This window comes from Poromitra crassiceps, assembly GCF_964638095.1.
Source record: "Poromitra crassiceps genome assembly, chromosome: 2".
NCBI classification, from domain to species: Eukaryota; Metazoa; Chordata; class Actinopteri; order Beryciformes; family Melamphaidae; genus Poromitra; species Poromitra crassiceps.
In genome coordinates, this window is record NC_139624.1 from 94306542 (window position 1) to 94322064 (window position 15523).

The 15523-nt window shown below is 44.8% G+C and overlaps 1 protein-coding gene across 1 annotated transcript in view; it reads right to left on the reverse strand.

Moving 5' to 3' along the window:
* LOC310770794 (collagen alpha-1(XXI) chain-like) overlaps nt 1-15242 on the reverse strand; it is a gene marked incomplete at both ends in the record, with an annotated part of 85450 nt that extends 70208 nt beyond the window's left edge. Inside the window, 2 exons of the mRNA XM_083631851.1 lie at nt 9689-9825; nt 15158-15242. Coding sequence (XP_083487977.1) covers nt 9689-9825; nt 15158-15242 — 222 coding nt within the window. The remainder of the gene's footprint in view (nt 1-9688; nt 9826-15157) is intronic.
* Between the last annotated feature and the right edge of the window lie 281 nt (nt 15243-15523).

The window sequence follows — 15523 nt, forward strand, 5'->3', positions numbered from 1 at the left end:
GATCTCAGGGATCTGGATGGTTCATAGTGTAGAAGCATTTCAGAGATGTAGTGTGGGCCTGACCCGTTGAGAGATTTGTAAACTATTAGCAGAATTTTAAAGTCTATTCTAAGATTTACTGGCAGCCAATGCAGGGATTTGAGAACTGGTGTAATGTGTTCAGCTTTCTTGGTTCTTGTTAGAACTCTAGCAGCCGCATTCTGAATGAGCTGTAGTTGTTTAATAGCTTTTTTGGGAAGACCATTGAAAAGACTGTTGCAGTAGTCTAGCCTGCTAGAAATGAAAGCATGAATTAGTTTTTCAAGATCTTGTTTGGACATATATCCTCTAATCCTTGCTATGTTTTTTAGATGATAGAAGGCAGATTTTCTTATAAGCTTGATGTGGGAGTTGAAATTTAGATCAGAGTCAATAATAATGCCAAGATTTTTTACCTGGTCCTTTGGCTTCAAAGATAGGGATTCGAGGTGAGCAGTAACTTTGAGCCTATCTTCTTTTTTGCCGAAGACAATTATCTCTGTTTTGTCTTTATTAAGTTGGAGAAAATTCTGGCACATCCAATCATTAATTTGCGCAAGGCACTGACACAGTGTCTCTATGGGGGCATAGTCATCCGATGAGAGGGCTATGTAGAGTTGGGTGTCATCTGCATAGCTATGATAAGCTATTTTGTTTTTTTGCATAATTAGGCCCAGAGAGAGCATATAAAGGTTAAACAGGACAGGACCTAAAATTGATCCTTGGGGTACCCCACATGTCATTTTGGTTTGGTCAGATGTGTAGTTGCCAATGGAGACAAAGTAGTTCCTGTCTTGCAGATAAGATCTGAACCACTCTAGGACCGTGCCGGAAAGCCCGACCCAGTTTTCCAGTCTGTCCAATAGAATTTCGTGGTCAACCGTATCAAAGGCAGCGCTGAGGTCTAGTAACACTAAGATTGAGATTTTACCTGAATCAGTGTTCATTCGGATGTCATTTATAACTCTGATAAGCGCAGTTTCGGTGCTATGATGGGGTCGGAAGCCTGATTGGAAAGGATCTAGGAGGTCATTGGAGGATAGAAAGGTATTGAGTTGTTGGTAGACAGTTTTTTCGAGTATTTTGCTAATAAAGGGAAGATTTGATATTGGTCTGTAATTGCTGATTATAGAGGGGTCGAGGCTACGCTTCTTTAGCAAGGGCTTAACAACTGCAGTTTTTAGAGATTTTGGAAAAATGCCTGTAAGAAGAGAGGTATTAATTATCTTCAGTATGTCGGTCGCCAGGCAACTGTAAACATTTTTTAGAAAGCTTGTTGGCAGGGTGTCTAGGCAACACGATGAGGATTTAAGGCCTCGTATCGTTTCTTCTAGTTTCTTGTGGTCAATGACATTGAACTGAGTCATGTTAATTAAGCACCTATTCTGTGGGTGCGGCGGAGCCACATTTGTTCTTGATGTGGAAATAGTTAGTCTGATATTTATAATTTTATCCCTAAAGAAGGTCGCAAATTCGTTGCATTTGACATTGGATAGAAGATCAGGGGCAATTTGTGGGGGGGGGGGTTTGTCAGCCTGTCAACAGTGGCAAAAAGAGTGCGAGCGTCATTGGTGTTTTTGCTGATAATGTCGGAGAAGAAGAATTTTCTGGAATTTTTTAGTTCCTGGTTGTAGGAGTGAAGACTATTTTTATAGATGTCATAATCGATGTGAAGTTTAGTTTTCCGCCATTTGCGCTCGGCTTTCCTACAATCTCTTTTTTTGTTATTTACAGAGGGAGCGTTTCTCCATGGTGCTTTTTTCTTACCGGAGATTAGTTTAGATCTAATGGGAGCTACAGCATCAATAGCCTTTAGGGTTTTAGAATTGAAGTTATCTAGGAGATCATTGACAGAGGCTGAGGAGAGGGAAGGGGCCAGCGAGAAAGCCTCCATGAACCGTGTGCTAGTGCTCTCGTTGATGTGACGCTTTTTGATGGTTTTTGACCGAGTAAGAGCGATAGGGGTGATCTTGAGTTCAAGAAAGATACAGAGATGGTCGGACAGAGCAACATCACTAGCTGAAAGAAACGATGACTCAAAGCCATTGGTGATAAATAAATCTAGGGTATGGCCTCGATTGTGAGTGGGACCAGAGACATGTTGTAACAGGTCAAAAGTGTCAAGGAGGTTATTCAATTCTTTGGCATTATTATCATTGGGGTTGTCAATATGAATATTAAAATCTCCTGCAATAGTTAAACAGTCATGTTCTATGGAGATTATAGAAAGGAGTTCTGAAAATTCATCAAAAAAACTACTAGAGTACTTAGGTGGTCTGTATATAATCAGTAGTAAAATAGAGGGAGAGCACTTCAGAACAGCGGCCAGATATTCAAACGATGAAAAGTCGCCAAACGATACCTGCTTGCATTGAAAAACATCAGAGAAAATAATAGCTACTCCTCCCCCCTTCTTACCGACTCTGGGGGCGTCAATGTAGTTAAAGTTAGGTGGGGCTGACTCATTAAGAACATATTCCCTGTTGTTTAGATCAAGCCAGGTCTCTGTGAGGAACATGAGGTCCAGTTTATGACTCGTAATCAGATCGTTTATTAGAAGCGACTTGCTTACAAGTGACCTAATATTTAGCAGTGCAGCCTTGATAGTTGCATTGCTGGGTTGATTTTGTAAGTGCTTTTCAGAGTGTCCCTGGAGAACAGATACTAGGCTTGGTCCTGGAACAGGACGTGCTGAGAGATAATCTTTGTTTGTTCTGTAGCTAATCAGGGTGGGGATAGCTAGACATTTGATCGTTTCATGATGCTCTGTGACCTTGTTTTTGGGGCAGGAAATGATTTTTTTTTCAGTTTTCCCCTTTGGGGCGGGCAGGGAGATTGAGGGAAAGGTGAGCGGGTGGGAGGGGGAGGTGGTTTGGAGGGTGGGGGGTCGGAACAAGGAGGTCTTGGGGGTGGGGAGGAGCGAGGGGGTCTTTGGGGTGGGGAGGAGCAGGGGGTGCTGGCTATGCTGGCATGAGTCTGTTTAGCCAGTGTGTTCATGGATGTAGAGGGCTGATTAGCCAGCTCATTTAAGCGAGGGGGTCTTTGGGATGGGGGGGGGGCGAGGAGGAGGAGGTGTTGAGGGTGGGGAGGAGCAGGGGGCGCTGGCTATTCTGGCGTGAGTCTGTTCAGCCAGTGTGTTCATGACAGATGGAGAGGGCTGATTAGCCAGTTCTTTTAGGCCAGGCGGAGTCTGTTCAGCCAGTGTGTTCATGACAGATGGAGAGGGCTGATTAGCCAGTTCTTTTAGGCCAGGCGGAGGGGTGCACTGCAGGCTAGCTAGTCCAGCGTCAGCCCGCTCAAACAGTTTGTTGGAGGTGCGGAGCGGGCTAGCTAGACTAACATTGACCTCCTCAATTAGCTTGTTCATGCCAGCTGAGAATGGCAGTAGGTGGAGGGAGGGGGAAAGGGAGGAGGGCGATGAGAGGGAGGTGGAGGAGTGGAGGGGGGGGGGGGAAATGAGGTCTCCAAGGAAACAGCTGGGGGGGCGTCGCTCCCCGCCGGGTCCAAGGAAACACCTGGGGGGGGGCGTCGCTCTCCGCCGGGTCATCAGGCCGTTGAGCTGCGGTGGGGGGCGAGAAGAGGGAGGTGGGAGAGTGGAGGGGAGGGGGAAAGAGTGGGGAAGGGGGGGTGGAGGAGAAAGGGGGGGTGGAAGAGAGGAGGGGAGGGGAGAAGATGAAGTCGTCGTCGTTTGGTGAAGCGTCGACCAGTTGAGCCGCGGCGTCGACCTGTAGAGCCAGGACAGCTGCTGCAGGAGGCGTGGCGTCGTCCAGTTGAGCCGCGGCGTCGAAATGTAGAGCCGGGGCGGCGGCAGAAGGTGGGGCCACGACCTGTAGAGCCGGGACAGCGGCTGCCGGATGTGTGGCGTTGGTCAGTTGGGCCGGGGCGGCGGCAGGAGGTGGGGCGTCGTTGGTCAGTTGGGCCGGGGCAACGGCAGGAGGTGGGGCGTCGACCTGTAGAGCCGGAGGTGTGGCGACTGCCGGAGGTGTGGCGTCGTTGGTCAGTTGGGCAGGGTCGGCAGCTGGGCTGGAGGAGAGCTCTGTGGCCGCTGCGTCAGGCTGTCTGCCTTGGGGAGGCTTTAGAGGGATCTTGACCTTGTAATAGTCCACCGTGTATAGTAGATTAGAACTCAGTAAAGCCTCGCCAGCACTATTGAGATAGCGCCCGTCCGCAGTGAAGAGGTGCTCACGCTGCCAGAACAAATTAAAATTCTCAATAAAGTTTACTTTATGTAGTGGGCAGGCGGTGGAAAGCCATGAACTTAGGCCTAGTAGTCTGCTGAAGCGGTTCATGCCCTGAGATGGTACAGGGCCACTGATAAAAGCCTCAATGTTTAGAGAGGCTAGCATATTCAGCAGATTGGCAAAGTCAGATTTAAGTTTCTCTGATTCTTGCTTATAAATGACATTTGTTCCAATGTGCAGGATCAGCTTGGTCACAGCTTTGTGAGATGTTAGTAGCTCTGTGATTTTTCCTGTTATGTCAGAGATTGCGTCTTGAGGGAAGCAGTATGTTTTGGAATTTCTCCAACTCCTGATGTTTTTCACAGTATAATCGCCTACTATCAGGGTTGTTATGACTTGAGTGTCCTTGGGCTTTGAGGCAGCGTTTCTTCCCTGAGGCCTTGTGCTAGCGCTAGCCTGATTTTCCCTCTCATGGTGGAGCTGGGCAGCTATGTCAGCTGGAGGTGATCGAAGCAGGCCAAAACGATTCTCAAGTTGCAATTCCATTAGCGGAGGAGGGGGGGCTGTTCCTCCTCTCGTGACAGTAGTCCATGACCGCTCGTTTTGGGGTTTGTGGTTAAGCAGTTGACGACCCTCCTCTCTCGTGCGGAGAGCCCGTGTCCGGTCATTAGCTTGCCGAGCCGAGCACTGCAGGCTGGAATTTAGGGAGGGCCAGCCTGTTGCTGAGCTGATTTCTGGGTTTTGTGGAGTAATTGTGGATTCGGAAATCACTAATCTCTTTGGGATATGTCTTTGTTTATGCTTCGGGCTCGCAGTTTGGTTAGCGATGTTAGCAAGGGCTTTCTCCGGAGCTGGCAGGCTAGCCGCATCAGCTAGCTCTAGGTTAGTAGCCATAGCAGTTTGACTCGGTAGCAGTGAGTCAGCATCCCTGGGAGCTAATGATAATGTACTCACGTTGCTCGTGACATTCCGTGCAATTTGACTCGATGGCAGTGAGTTCTTTGAGAGATGAAATATCGTTGTTTCCAGTACGGCAATCCTTTGAAGATGATCACAGCAGCTTATATGAGGCATATTGTCCGACAGTCTCCGGAGTGCTAGGCTATGCTAGGCTATACTTAGCCTGGGTGAGCTCCGAAAGTGCTGTTAGTGGTGATTTCATAAAAATAGGATAACGATTCAAAATGAAAGATCGTTACTAGAAAGTGGCGTAGTAGTAAAATCAGGGGGATAAAAGAAAGAAGAAAGTTTCGTAGTTAAAAAGCAAAAAGCTGGCAGAGAAGCAGGAGCAAGCAGAAAGGCGACTGTTTCTCTATCGGCAGCAAGGAGGAAGTTTAAAGTGTAACTTACCCCCAAAACACTTTTTTTCAGCTTTTAACCAATATATATGACTTTGGGGGTGGTGTGTGAAGAATTCTGGTCAGAATCTCCACATTTGAGACCAAACTGTTACCATTGTACCATTTGTATCATTTTCAGCTGCATAAGTGACCTCTATGGGTTCAACCCTGCTTTTTTGCCCTCAAAACTACACACAATGTGGTACAACCTGACGTCACGATGAACCAAAGACTATGGGATTTCAAGATAGTAACTCCCCTACTCCCCCTGTACCCTTTCCCGGCTCCTCACAACTCCAAGCCTATTCCCATGATGTCACAAGCATTTTCCTACCAATATGGCGCTACAATACACACAGCTCATTGGCTGTTTGTGTCACTTGACCTGTTAATCACCCGTTAATTGATTACAATCGCCTGTTATTTAAAAGCCAATAATCATAAATAGAAATAAAAGGAAGGAAATGGCATTGTGTTGCTGTAAATCATTCCCAACCTTGTTCATACTAAGGAGCCCTAATTTTGTGCACATTCGGGCCATGGACCCCCAATATGATGAGATTTTGTTTCTCAGATGCAAATCAGATTTTATTTTTTATTTTTATGTAGCCTAGATATGATTTTGTCCAGAATTCCATATATATTAGGTTGAGAGACAACAGAGAATCTTGGAATCCTCTCAATGACCACTGGTGGTCCCCTGACCCCACATTGAGGACCACTCAACCAGGAGGAGGGAGGGGGAGAATGTTGTGTTTGTGCTGCGGCCAGCTGCAGGCTACTCGCTAAACGGGTCTCGCGCTAAACGAGAGGGTGATTCTTTCATGGTGCACTGCACCTTTTGACATGAATCACGAAAAGCCCCCAAACGAAAATTAAAAACAGACTTCATGGCGGTGTAGAGGACAAGTTGGACAAGTTAATAACGTGCATAAATCTCCCATTGTGATTACATTAGAGCGTGTTCAGAGCGTGTTTGTCCTGGGTTTGTGTTCTGCTGCGGCCGCCGGCCGATAACCTTGCGTTAACGTTAGTTACATGGCCGTCAATGGCAGTTTAGTAGTTTGCACTGAATGACCAAATTTATATAACTTTCAACCATTTTGAGCAACGCTGTTTCCATGCAGCCCACCAGCGTTGGCTAGTTGTTGATATTTATAAAGATTTTGTAGCTCTCATATAACATTGTTTTGTGATGTGGTGGGTAAACTGCCATGGCGTCGATTTCCGGTAAATTTTTTCCAAGTTTCCTGTCTGAGCCGTGTGAGCACAGCCAAAGAGTATAGTGAGACAAGAGGAGATGTCATTTCTTGGTTTTTTCCATAGGTTTTTTCAAATCAAGCAGCATGCCGTTTTGTCACATATCTGGGGGGGTAAGTCCCCCTTTAAGCAGTGACGTTTTAAGGACAGCAACGGGGTTCCAACTAGGTTGCCGTAGTCCCGGAAGCACATATCACTAAGCTGCGTGACACCAAAATACTGCGGCTACTTCTTTCTGGGTGCTGCTGGCAACAGCGGACATGTACTGTATATGAACAAAGAAGAAATTCCGTCAAATTAGCGGACATATTTAACAAATATACTCTTTATCCAAACAACTACTAATGATAGAATCGAATATACACGGAATGACAGAAAAAAATACAATGCTGTACTGATACCATACGCCCGATCACTATCTATATGTCTGATTATGTCAAATGCATGGTCAGAGGGGACTGCAAACTCCTCCATGCTACAGGGCTGGACACCCCTGGCTTAGAGGGGAATTTGTTGCTAAATTTGAACGGAAATTACAATCTGGATGTAATTGATTGGATTTATATACAGTAGGCTAGCGCTTTTCAAGGGACGCAATGTGTTTAAGATATCTGTGTGTGTGTGTGTGTGTGTGTGTGTGTGTGTGTGTGTGTGTGTGTGTGTGTGTGTGATGGGAGGGGGGGTCACTCAACTCATCCACCACTGATGTAGCTCCCACCTGGCTGATGCGCACCAGCCAGTTTGCGCCAGAACACTCAGCTCATATCAGCTATCACAGTGGAGAGTAGAGAACTGAAGAGCCAATTAGATATCGAGGGATGATTATAGGTGGCCATGATGGAAGGAAGGCCTGTGTGGGAATTTAGCCAGGGCACTGGGATTACACCCCCAGGGCACTGGTTACACCCCCCAGGGCACCGGGGTTACATCCCTACTCTTGCGAAGAGAGATGGGATCTTTATCGATCAAAGAGAGTCAGGACCTCGGTTTAATGTCTCATCCGGAGGATGGTGCTCACTCACATGACAGAGTCCCTGTCTCTGCCCTAGGGCATAGGGCCTTTTCACAGTGGCCATTTTGTGTCGAAAAGGCAGGATAAACACATGTACAAGCAAAACAGTAATGAGGGTTTCCAACTTCCATATTTGGATTTTGGAAACCCTCATTACTATTTTGCTTGCACCTGTGCTTATCCTGCCTTTTCAACGCAAAATGGCCACTGTGAAAACGGCCTATTACGGAGATTATGCATGAGACCAGAGGGAAGAGCACCTCCTACTGGTCCTCCAACACCACTTCCAGCATCAGATGGACTCCCATCCAAGGACTAACCACAGTCAGCCCTGCTTGATGTAACGCAGGAGCCATGGTACAGGCTAGTGTTTGAATTTGAACTGGGGTTTGATGTTTGACTGCAACCACCAAACCTCTCAATCCTGTACACAGATTAAAATGCTCAGTATATATGATGTGCTTTATAGTACCTGTGTGTAGTGTCTATGATGTGCTTTATGGTACCTGTGTGTAGTGTATATGATGTGCTTTATAGTACCTGTGTCTAGTGTATATGATGTGCTTTATGGTACCTGTGTGTAGTGTATATGATGTGCTTTATGGTACCTGTGTGTAGTGTATATGATGTGCTTTATGGTACCTGTGTGTAGTGTATATGATGTGCTTTATAGTACCTGTGTGTAGTGTATATGATGTGCTTTATAGTACCTGTGTGTAGTGTATATGATGTGCTTTATAGTACCTGTGTGTAGTGTATATGATGTGCTTTATGGTACCTGTGTGTAGTGTATATGATGTGCTTTATGGTACCTGTGTGTAGTGTATATGATGTGCTTTATGGTACCTGTGTGTAGTGTATATGATGTGCTTTATAGTACCTGTGTGTAGTGTATATGATGTGCTTTATAGTACCTGTGTGTAGTGTATATGATGTGCTTTATAGTAGGCTACCTGTGTGTAGTGTCTATGATGTGCTTTATGGTACCTGTGTGTAGTGTATATGATGTGCTTTATAGTACCTGTGTGTAGTGTATATGATGTGCTTTATAGTAGGCTACCTGTGTGTAGTGTCTATGATGTGCTTTATAGTACATGTGTGTAGTGTATATGATGTGCTTTATAGTAGGCTACCTGTGTGTAGTGTCTATGATGTGCTTTATAGTACATGTGTGTAGTGTATATGATGTGCTTTATAGTACCTGTGTGAAGTGTATATGATGTGCTTTATAGTACATGTGTGTAGTGTACCGTATATGATGTGCTTTATAGTACCTGTGTGTAGTGTATATGATGTGCTTTATAGTACCTGTGTGTAGTGTATATGATGTGCTTTATAGTACCTGTGTGTAGTGTATATGATGTGCTTTATAGTACCTGTGTGTAGTGTCTATGATGTGCTTTATAGTACCTGTGTGTAGTGTCTATGATGTGCTTTATGGTACCTGTGTGTAGTGTATATGATGTGCTTTATAGTACCTGTGTGTAGTGTCTATGATGTGCTTTATAGTACCTGTGTGTAGTGTATATGATGTGCTTTATAGTACCTGTGTGTAGTGTCTATGCTGTGCTTTATAGTACCTGTGTGTAGTGTATATGTGCTTTATAGTACCTGTGTGTAGTGTATATGATGTGCTTTATAGTACCTGTGTGTAGTGTATATGATGTGCTTTATAGTACCTGTGTGTAGTGTCTATGTGCTTTATAGTACCTGTGTGTAGTGTATATGATGTGCTTTATAGTACCTGTGTGTAGTGTCTATGTGCTTTATAGTACTTGTGTGTAGTGTATATGATGTGCTTTATAGTACCTGTGTGTAGTGTATATGATGTGCTTTATAGTACCTGTGTGTAGTGTATATGATGTGCTTTATAGTACCTGTGTGTAGTGGGAACTGATGTCGAATCTGCTGGTGATGTTGAGCAGCCACTGCTTGGCAATGTCGAAGTCTGTGTAGCCCACACTCCACGAGCCATCGATGATATACACCAAGTCATTTACTGCTGTGCTACAACCTACACACACATGCATTCAGACCACATATATGGGTACATTATGCAAAACACACACATGCACGCGCACACACACACACACACACACACACACACGCATGCACGCACACACGCACGCACACATAGGATGCAAGGTGAAAGATCACATTTATTTGAATTGATACAGAATGTAAAATCTACACTTCTCTTGAATCCTCTGTGAAATTATTTATTTGTAATCTTCAGCCTCAAAAATAACAAAATATCAAAATATCTTACACATAAACGAGCAAACCTATGTACTGTATATGCATGGGCGAAAGTGGACACAGCAGCTGCCTGACAAAACCCACATAAGCCCTCACGATCACATCTCCAACAAGAAAACAAGTTTGCTAATCATAGGTCAACATAAACAACAGTAGTCTCTCTCATAAATTGCTTCTAAATTGTTCCAGTGCAGTGTTTTAGACCTGTGTGTTTTTAATCAGTGCTGTGACGTTAAGCGCACACCCTCGGAGAACGTCGGCTGCTGCTCCAGCTGTCAGTGAAATAGTATCGCCTGCTCTGTATCTGTTGGGATTTGACAGGCAGTCATTTCGTGCTAAATCCTCCCAAATAAAATGACAGACAAAATACAGTATGTGATGTTTCATGATGTTCAATTGTATTCAAACACAGACAGCGGTAAAACATGCTCCTCAGAAGCTGTTGCCTTCTGTAAACACACTGGAGAAGAGTGCATTTGATTTATTGTTCCTGTACGTTTTACGACCAAACGCACACACTTTATTGATGTCATTTGCACCGGGAAGCGGGCAAGGATGAATAATAAATTAGTCCACCAATTCCAAAGATGTTTGTGATTTTTTTTTTCACTTCATACCTCGTTTGAGAACAAAAGGTGGGAAAAACATCGGACCGGAGTGACAGACTTCTGTTAAAGAATTACGTTTTTTGACTGGTACTCTAAGGTATAAAATAACCCTTCAACCAGAGGCAGAACTTGCCATCTTCGGCTGTTCTGAATCTTCTCTGCGCCTCCCTACGGCTGTGCAGCAGTCTCTGACGCAGGGGACGACTGTCGCCAAGATAATCATTCTGGAAGTCCCACTCTCCACCATCTTTTCAGTTGTGGCTGACGGACATGGTTTCGGTTGTGCACATGGAGAGACTCAGGTACATGAGGACGAACTCACTTGGGAAGTTCTCAACTATTTGGGTCCCGTTCCTGGCCTACTTTGACGAGGTTAGAAATGAGTAACTCGCCCAGCTATTCTCTAATGGACTCCTTACATGGGATTTTATGTACAGTATTTTAAGCACTTAAGCACCTTATACGGCTGATAGCACCATGTTGTAATGTTGGTATGTGTTGTTTGTTTTTGCTTTTGTGTGTGTATCTGAGTTTGTTTCGCTTCTGTTCTGAAAATTGAAAATTGAAATATTGAAATATATACCTCCCAAACCCATAGATTCATAGTTGGTACGAGGTAGATCATGGATTCATGTGGTTTTAACGACTGCGCCGAAGGCTTGTTTTTAACGGAGACTGCACCTTTTCTCTGCATGAGGAAACGTACCCTCAATGGTAAGGAAGTAGCATTATGATACAGCAGCACTTGGATACAAGTGGCAAACGTTGGCTCCATCCGATTACAACAGTGGTTTTTGCTACAATGTTAGCAAGTAAATTACGTTACATAACAGCTACATTACCATCTTCAGCGAATCCAAGCTGCTGGGCGACCTGAAGCCATAAATGTCTTTCATTTTGTTGTTGAGGTAGGCTAGTCCTCGCGGTGTTTGTCATACAAAATTGGATGTTGAGAAACCAAATTGATGAGCCGTGGGTTCCCCCATTTTAGCAGCAAGCTCATGGAGGTATGACAGCTGTAAACAAAGGATTTCATTGGTCAAATGTATTTTTCCCGTGTGTGAACACTTTAGTGTAACATTAAAGTGATCCTCTGTAGCTTACAGGCAGCATTATCACCTCTAAACAGTTTATTTTTTTATGAGAAATGAATGATTGCGAGTCCAAAACCCAGTAAAATCATTGTCAAAACTTTATGTGGTTATTGATTTTTCTAAACGGATATGATTTAGTATCTGGTTACCCGTGTACACGTGTACACAGTGACACCCCTAGTTGCAGCTGTGTAATAAATATGCTCAGTTGGGAACTTTAGGATTTGTCTGTTTGATTGGCTGTTTGAGTGTCACTCTAGCACGCTCCATTATTAAGGGACATATTGATATATATTGAACCATTTTCTTATTGTATTGATGTCTATCGCCGATATATATTGCTATAGAGCTCAACAGGCACGTGACTTTTCGTGACGTAATCGTGAGTGACCATAAAATATTCGGTTTAAGCGAGAACAAAAAATAACAACGGGGGGTGGGGGGGGGATTGGTTATTCACAAATTATATATGCACTTACATAATTTACTATACATATTGTCAAGTGTTTCTAATTTCTACACCATACAGGCATTCAAAAATGTGATGTGTTCAGGGATGCATGAAGCTGGGGGCGGAGGAGAACAATATGAAGCGGTGAAGGTTGGGGTAGTATAGTACCTGCAAGAAATTCAATCCACTTTCACCCCTGCGTATATTTATGTATGTGTGTGTGTGTGTGTGTGTGTGTGTGTGTGTGTGTGTGTGTGTGTGTGTGTGTGTGTGTGTGTGTTGCAGAAGTGTAGAGTGCACGCACATCCGAGATCATTTCAACAGGTGCTGGAAAAAATATGAGTATAGAAAAAGAAAAGGAAATCTGCACACTGTTTTTGAAGCTCCCACGGTGAGTTTTTTAATTACAAAAAAGCAACGTTTCGCCCCTCATGGGTCTTCATCAGACAGTACAGAGAGTGCAGTACTGCCTGATGAAGACCCGTGAGGGTCGAAACGTTGCTTTTTTGTAATTAAAAAACTCACCGTGGGAGCTTAAAAAACAGTGTGCGGATTTCCTTTTGTGTGTGTGTGTGTGTGTCTGTCTGTCTGTCTGTCTAAATATCTATCTATCTATCTATCTCTGTTTCCATTTTATTGGCCACCATCGGCCTGACAGCATTCATATTTGGCATGGGTCCTGAAAAGTGAAATTGCCGGATTTTTGAATGAGGTCATTAGGGCAGACTTAATGAGCAAAATGGCTAATTGGTGGCCAAAATGAGTGAACACAGGTTCAGCACCATGGAGCTCCATTCGTTAGCTACTGATGGAGCACAACTGAGTGCATGCCAACTCTGCTGTGAGTGAGGCCTAACTAAATGGCCAGTGAATGTGTGGTCCAACAGGTATCAGAACTAGTGTCTAAAAGGAATCCATGTACATGTAACCACTAAAAATACATTTTTTCCCAAGTAGAAGTAATGGAATTTTGATATAAAATATGAGAAAATATCTTTTCAATGTAATATTTATTTATTCATTCATTTACTTTGCAATTTATTGTTAAATGGGTTATATGCATATTCATTAAGATGTTTTTTTTTTAATCCCCCCTGCCCCCCGACTTTTTTTATCCCATTTTTATTCCCCATTAGTGCTAATTTTAATTTATTTATCCTGGTTGCTGCTCCACCCTCTGCCGATCTGGGGAGAGCCGAAACTGGCTCCATGCTTCCTCCGAGACATGTGCAGTAGCCAGCTGCTTCTTTTCACCTGACAGGGGAAGCTTCACCAGTAGGACATAGCACGTGGGAGGATCACGCTATTCCAACAAGTTCCCCTCCCTCCGAACAGGTGCCCCGAACGACCAGAGGAGGCACCACTTCAGTGATCAGGATATTGCATGTTTTTGGTGAGGGGTTCCTATATGAAGGAAACCCCCAGGGGGCGCGGGGAGAACATGCAAACTCCACACAGAAAGGCCCTTTTTGACGACCCCACCCGGGCGGTGGGCACTCGAGGACATGTGGACGGGCACACACTCCTTCAGCACTCACAGCGTCCCAGGTGGGAATCTAACACAGGACCTTCTAGCTGTGAGGCAACAGCGCTACCACTGCGCCACCGTGCCCCCCAATATTCATTAGACTTTAAAGAGTAACAAAACCCCAACCCAAATCTGTGTTGAAGCCTGACCTTCTAGAGTACAACAGGTACCAAATCTGGTACCAAAGATGAGCCAGTTCAGTCCCCTAGTTTTCACCATTACTTATGAGGCTTACATATGAGCAAAAATCTGGGTGGGGTATTAATCAGTCTATAATGTGAGCTGTGTTAGCATACTAAGGGCCCTATCTTCCCAAAAGCGCTAATTTAGCGTTTGCGCTCGTTTACCGCCGTGCGCAATGCAAATTGGGGGTGTGCACAAACAGATGCCTGTTATAATTGTACTGCCACATGCCAAAGCAGGCGTTTCAGCGCTAAAATGTGGGGATAGATGGCATTATCTTATCGTCAGCAGCGCGCAATTACTTTGCGCTAATAGCTTTGAAAAGGACCACTTACGCGCTAAATATCTCGCTGTGCACCGGAATCTCCATGCAGCGCAGTGCAGTGCAAAGTAAAATTCCTTTTGGATATGTCATTAGGCACAGCCTTGCCACGCCAGGATATCAAATTATGCTGCTAAAATTGGGTATTAGCAGATAATTCAGTGAGGCAATCAACTATAACTCACTGAGAAATTTTTATCACATCGCAAAGAGGGAAATAAATTGAGAAAACTTGTTGGACAATGGACATAGGCTATTTACCTTCATAGCCCGGAGGGTCGTTGGCACCACAGATGATCTGTCAATAAGCTCTCTCCATCTCTCTCTGTCCTCGCACGAGTGAGTACACTCTATTACACATGGAGAGAATTACAGCATATTGCATGCCTCGCACAAACAGCCATTGCGAGACGGGAATCTGATTGGTTTTGATTGACGTAATGCTCAGCATTGCCTGGCCACACCCGTGAATAATTCTGGTAGTTAAGACCGCCCAAATCCTGTTTGGGCAGGCCTTTTGGGGCGCAGATGATTTTGGCACGGCTCTAATTTGCGCCTGCGACACGTCCCGTGAACGTTTCCGCATCTCCGCCCAGAATTGCATCCCCAACATATTTCGGGGCTGTTTTAACTTAGAAATCAGGGAGGTCATGTCTACCAGACAATTATATCACTTTTAAACAGTTACATTTCTGTATAAATCATTACAATTATGCTCTCGTGAGGTGGGGATGCTTTTTTTATGCTGGGCGGGGGTGCAAAACTCGGCATAACACCTGGACAGCGGCCTGCCATCTTCCCTGCTTTAAGGCACACGCAAAGAGGTGCGCAAGCGCTAATAGGGGATAGCGCCTGTACGAAGATAGGGCCAAGTGTTTGTGTAGTCAATGTGTGGTCGTACCGGCTCGGACGTCCCCCTCCTCTGCAGCCTGGATGGGGCTCAGTAGCAGCAGTGTGCTGAGACTCCATACTGACCACAGCAACATGTCCACCTCTGTCCAGTGCAATCCTGCCTAACCTGCAAACAACAGCAGAGAAAAGGTACAGCACAGTGCAACCCTGCCTAAACTGCAAACAACAGCACAGAAAAGGTACAGCACAGTGCAACCCTGCCTAACCTGCAAACAACAGCACAGAAAAGGTACAGCACAGTGCAACCCTGCCTAACCTGCAAACAACAGCAGATAAAAGGTACAGCACAGTGCAACCTTGCCTAACCTGCAAACAGCACAGAAAAGGTACAGCACAGTGCAACCCTGCCTAACCT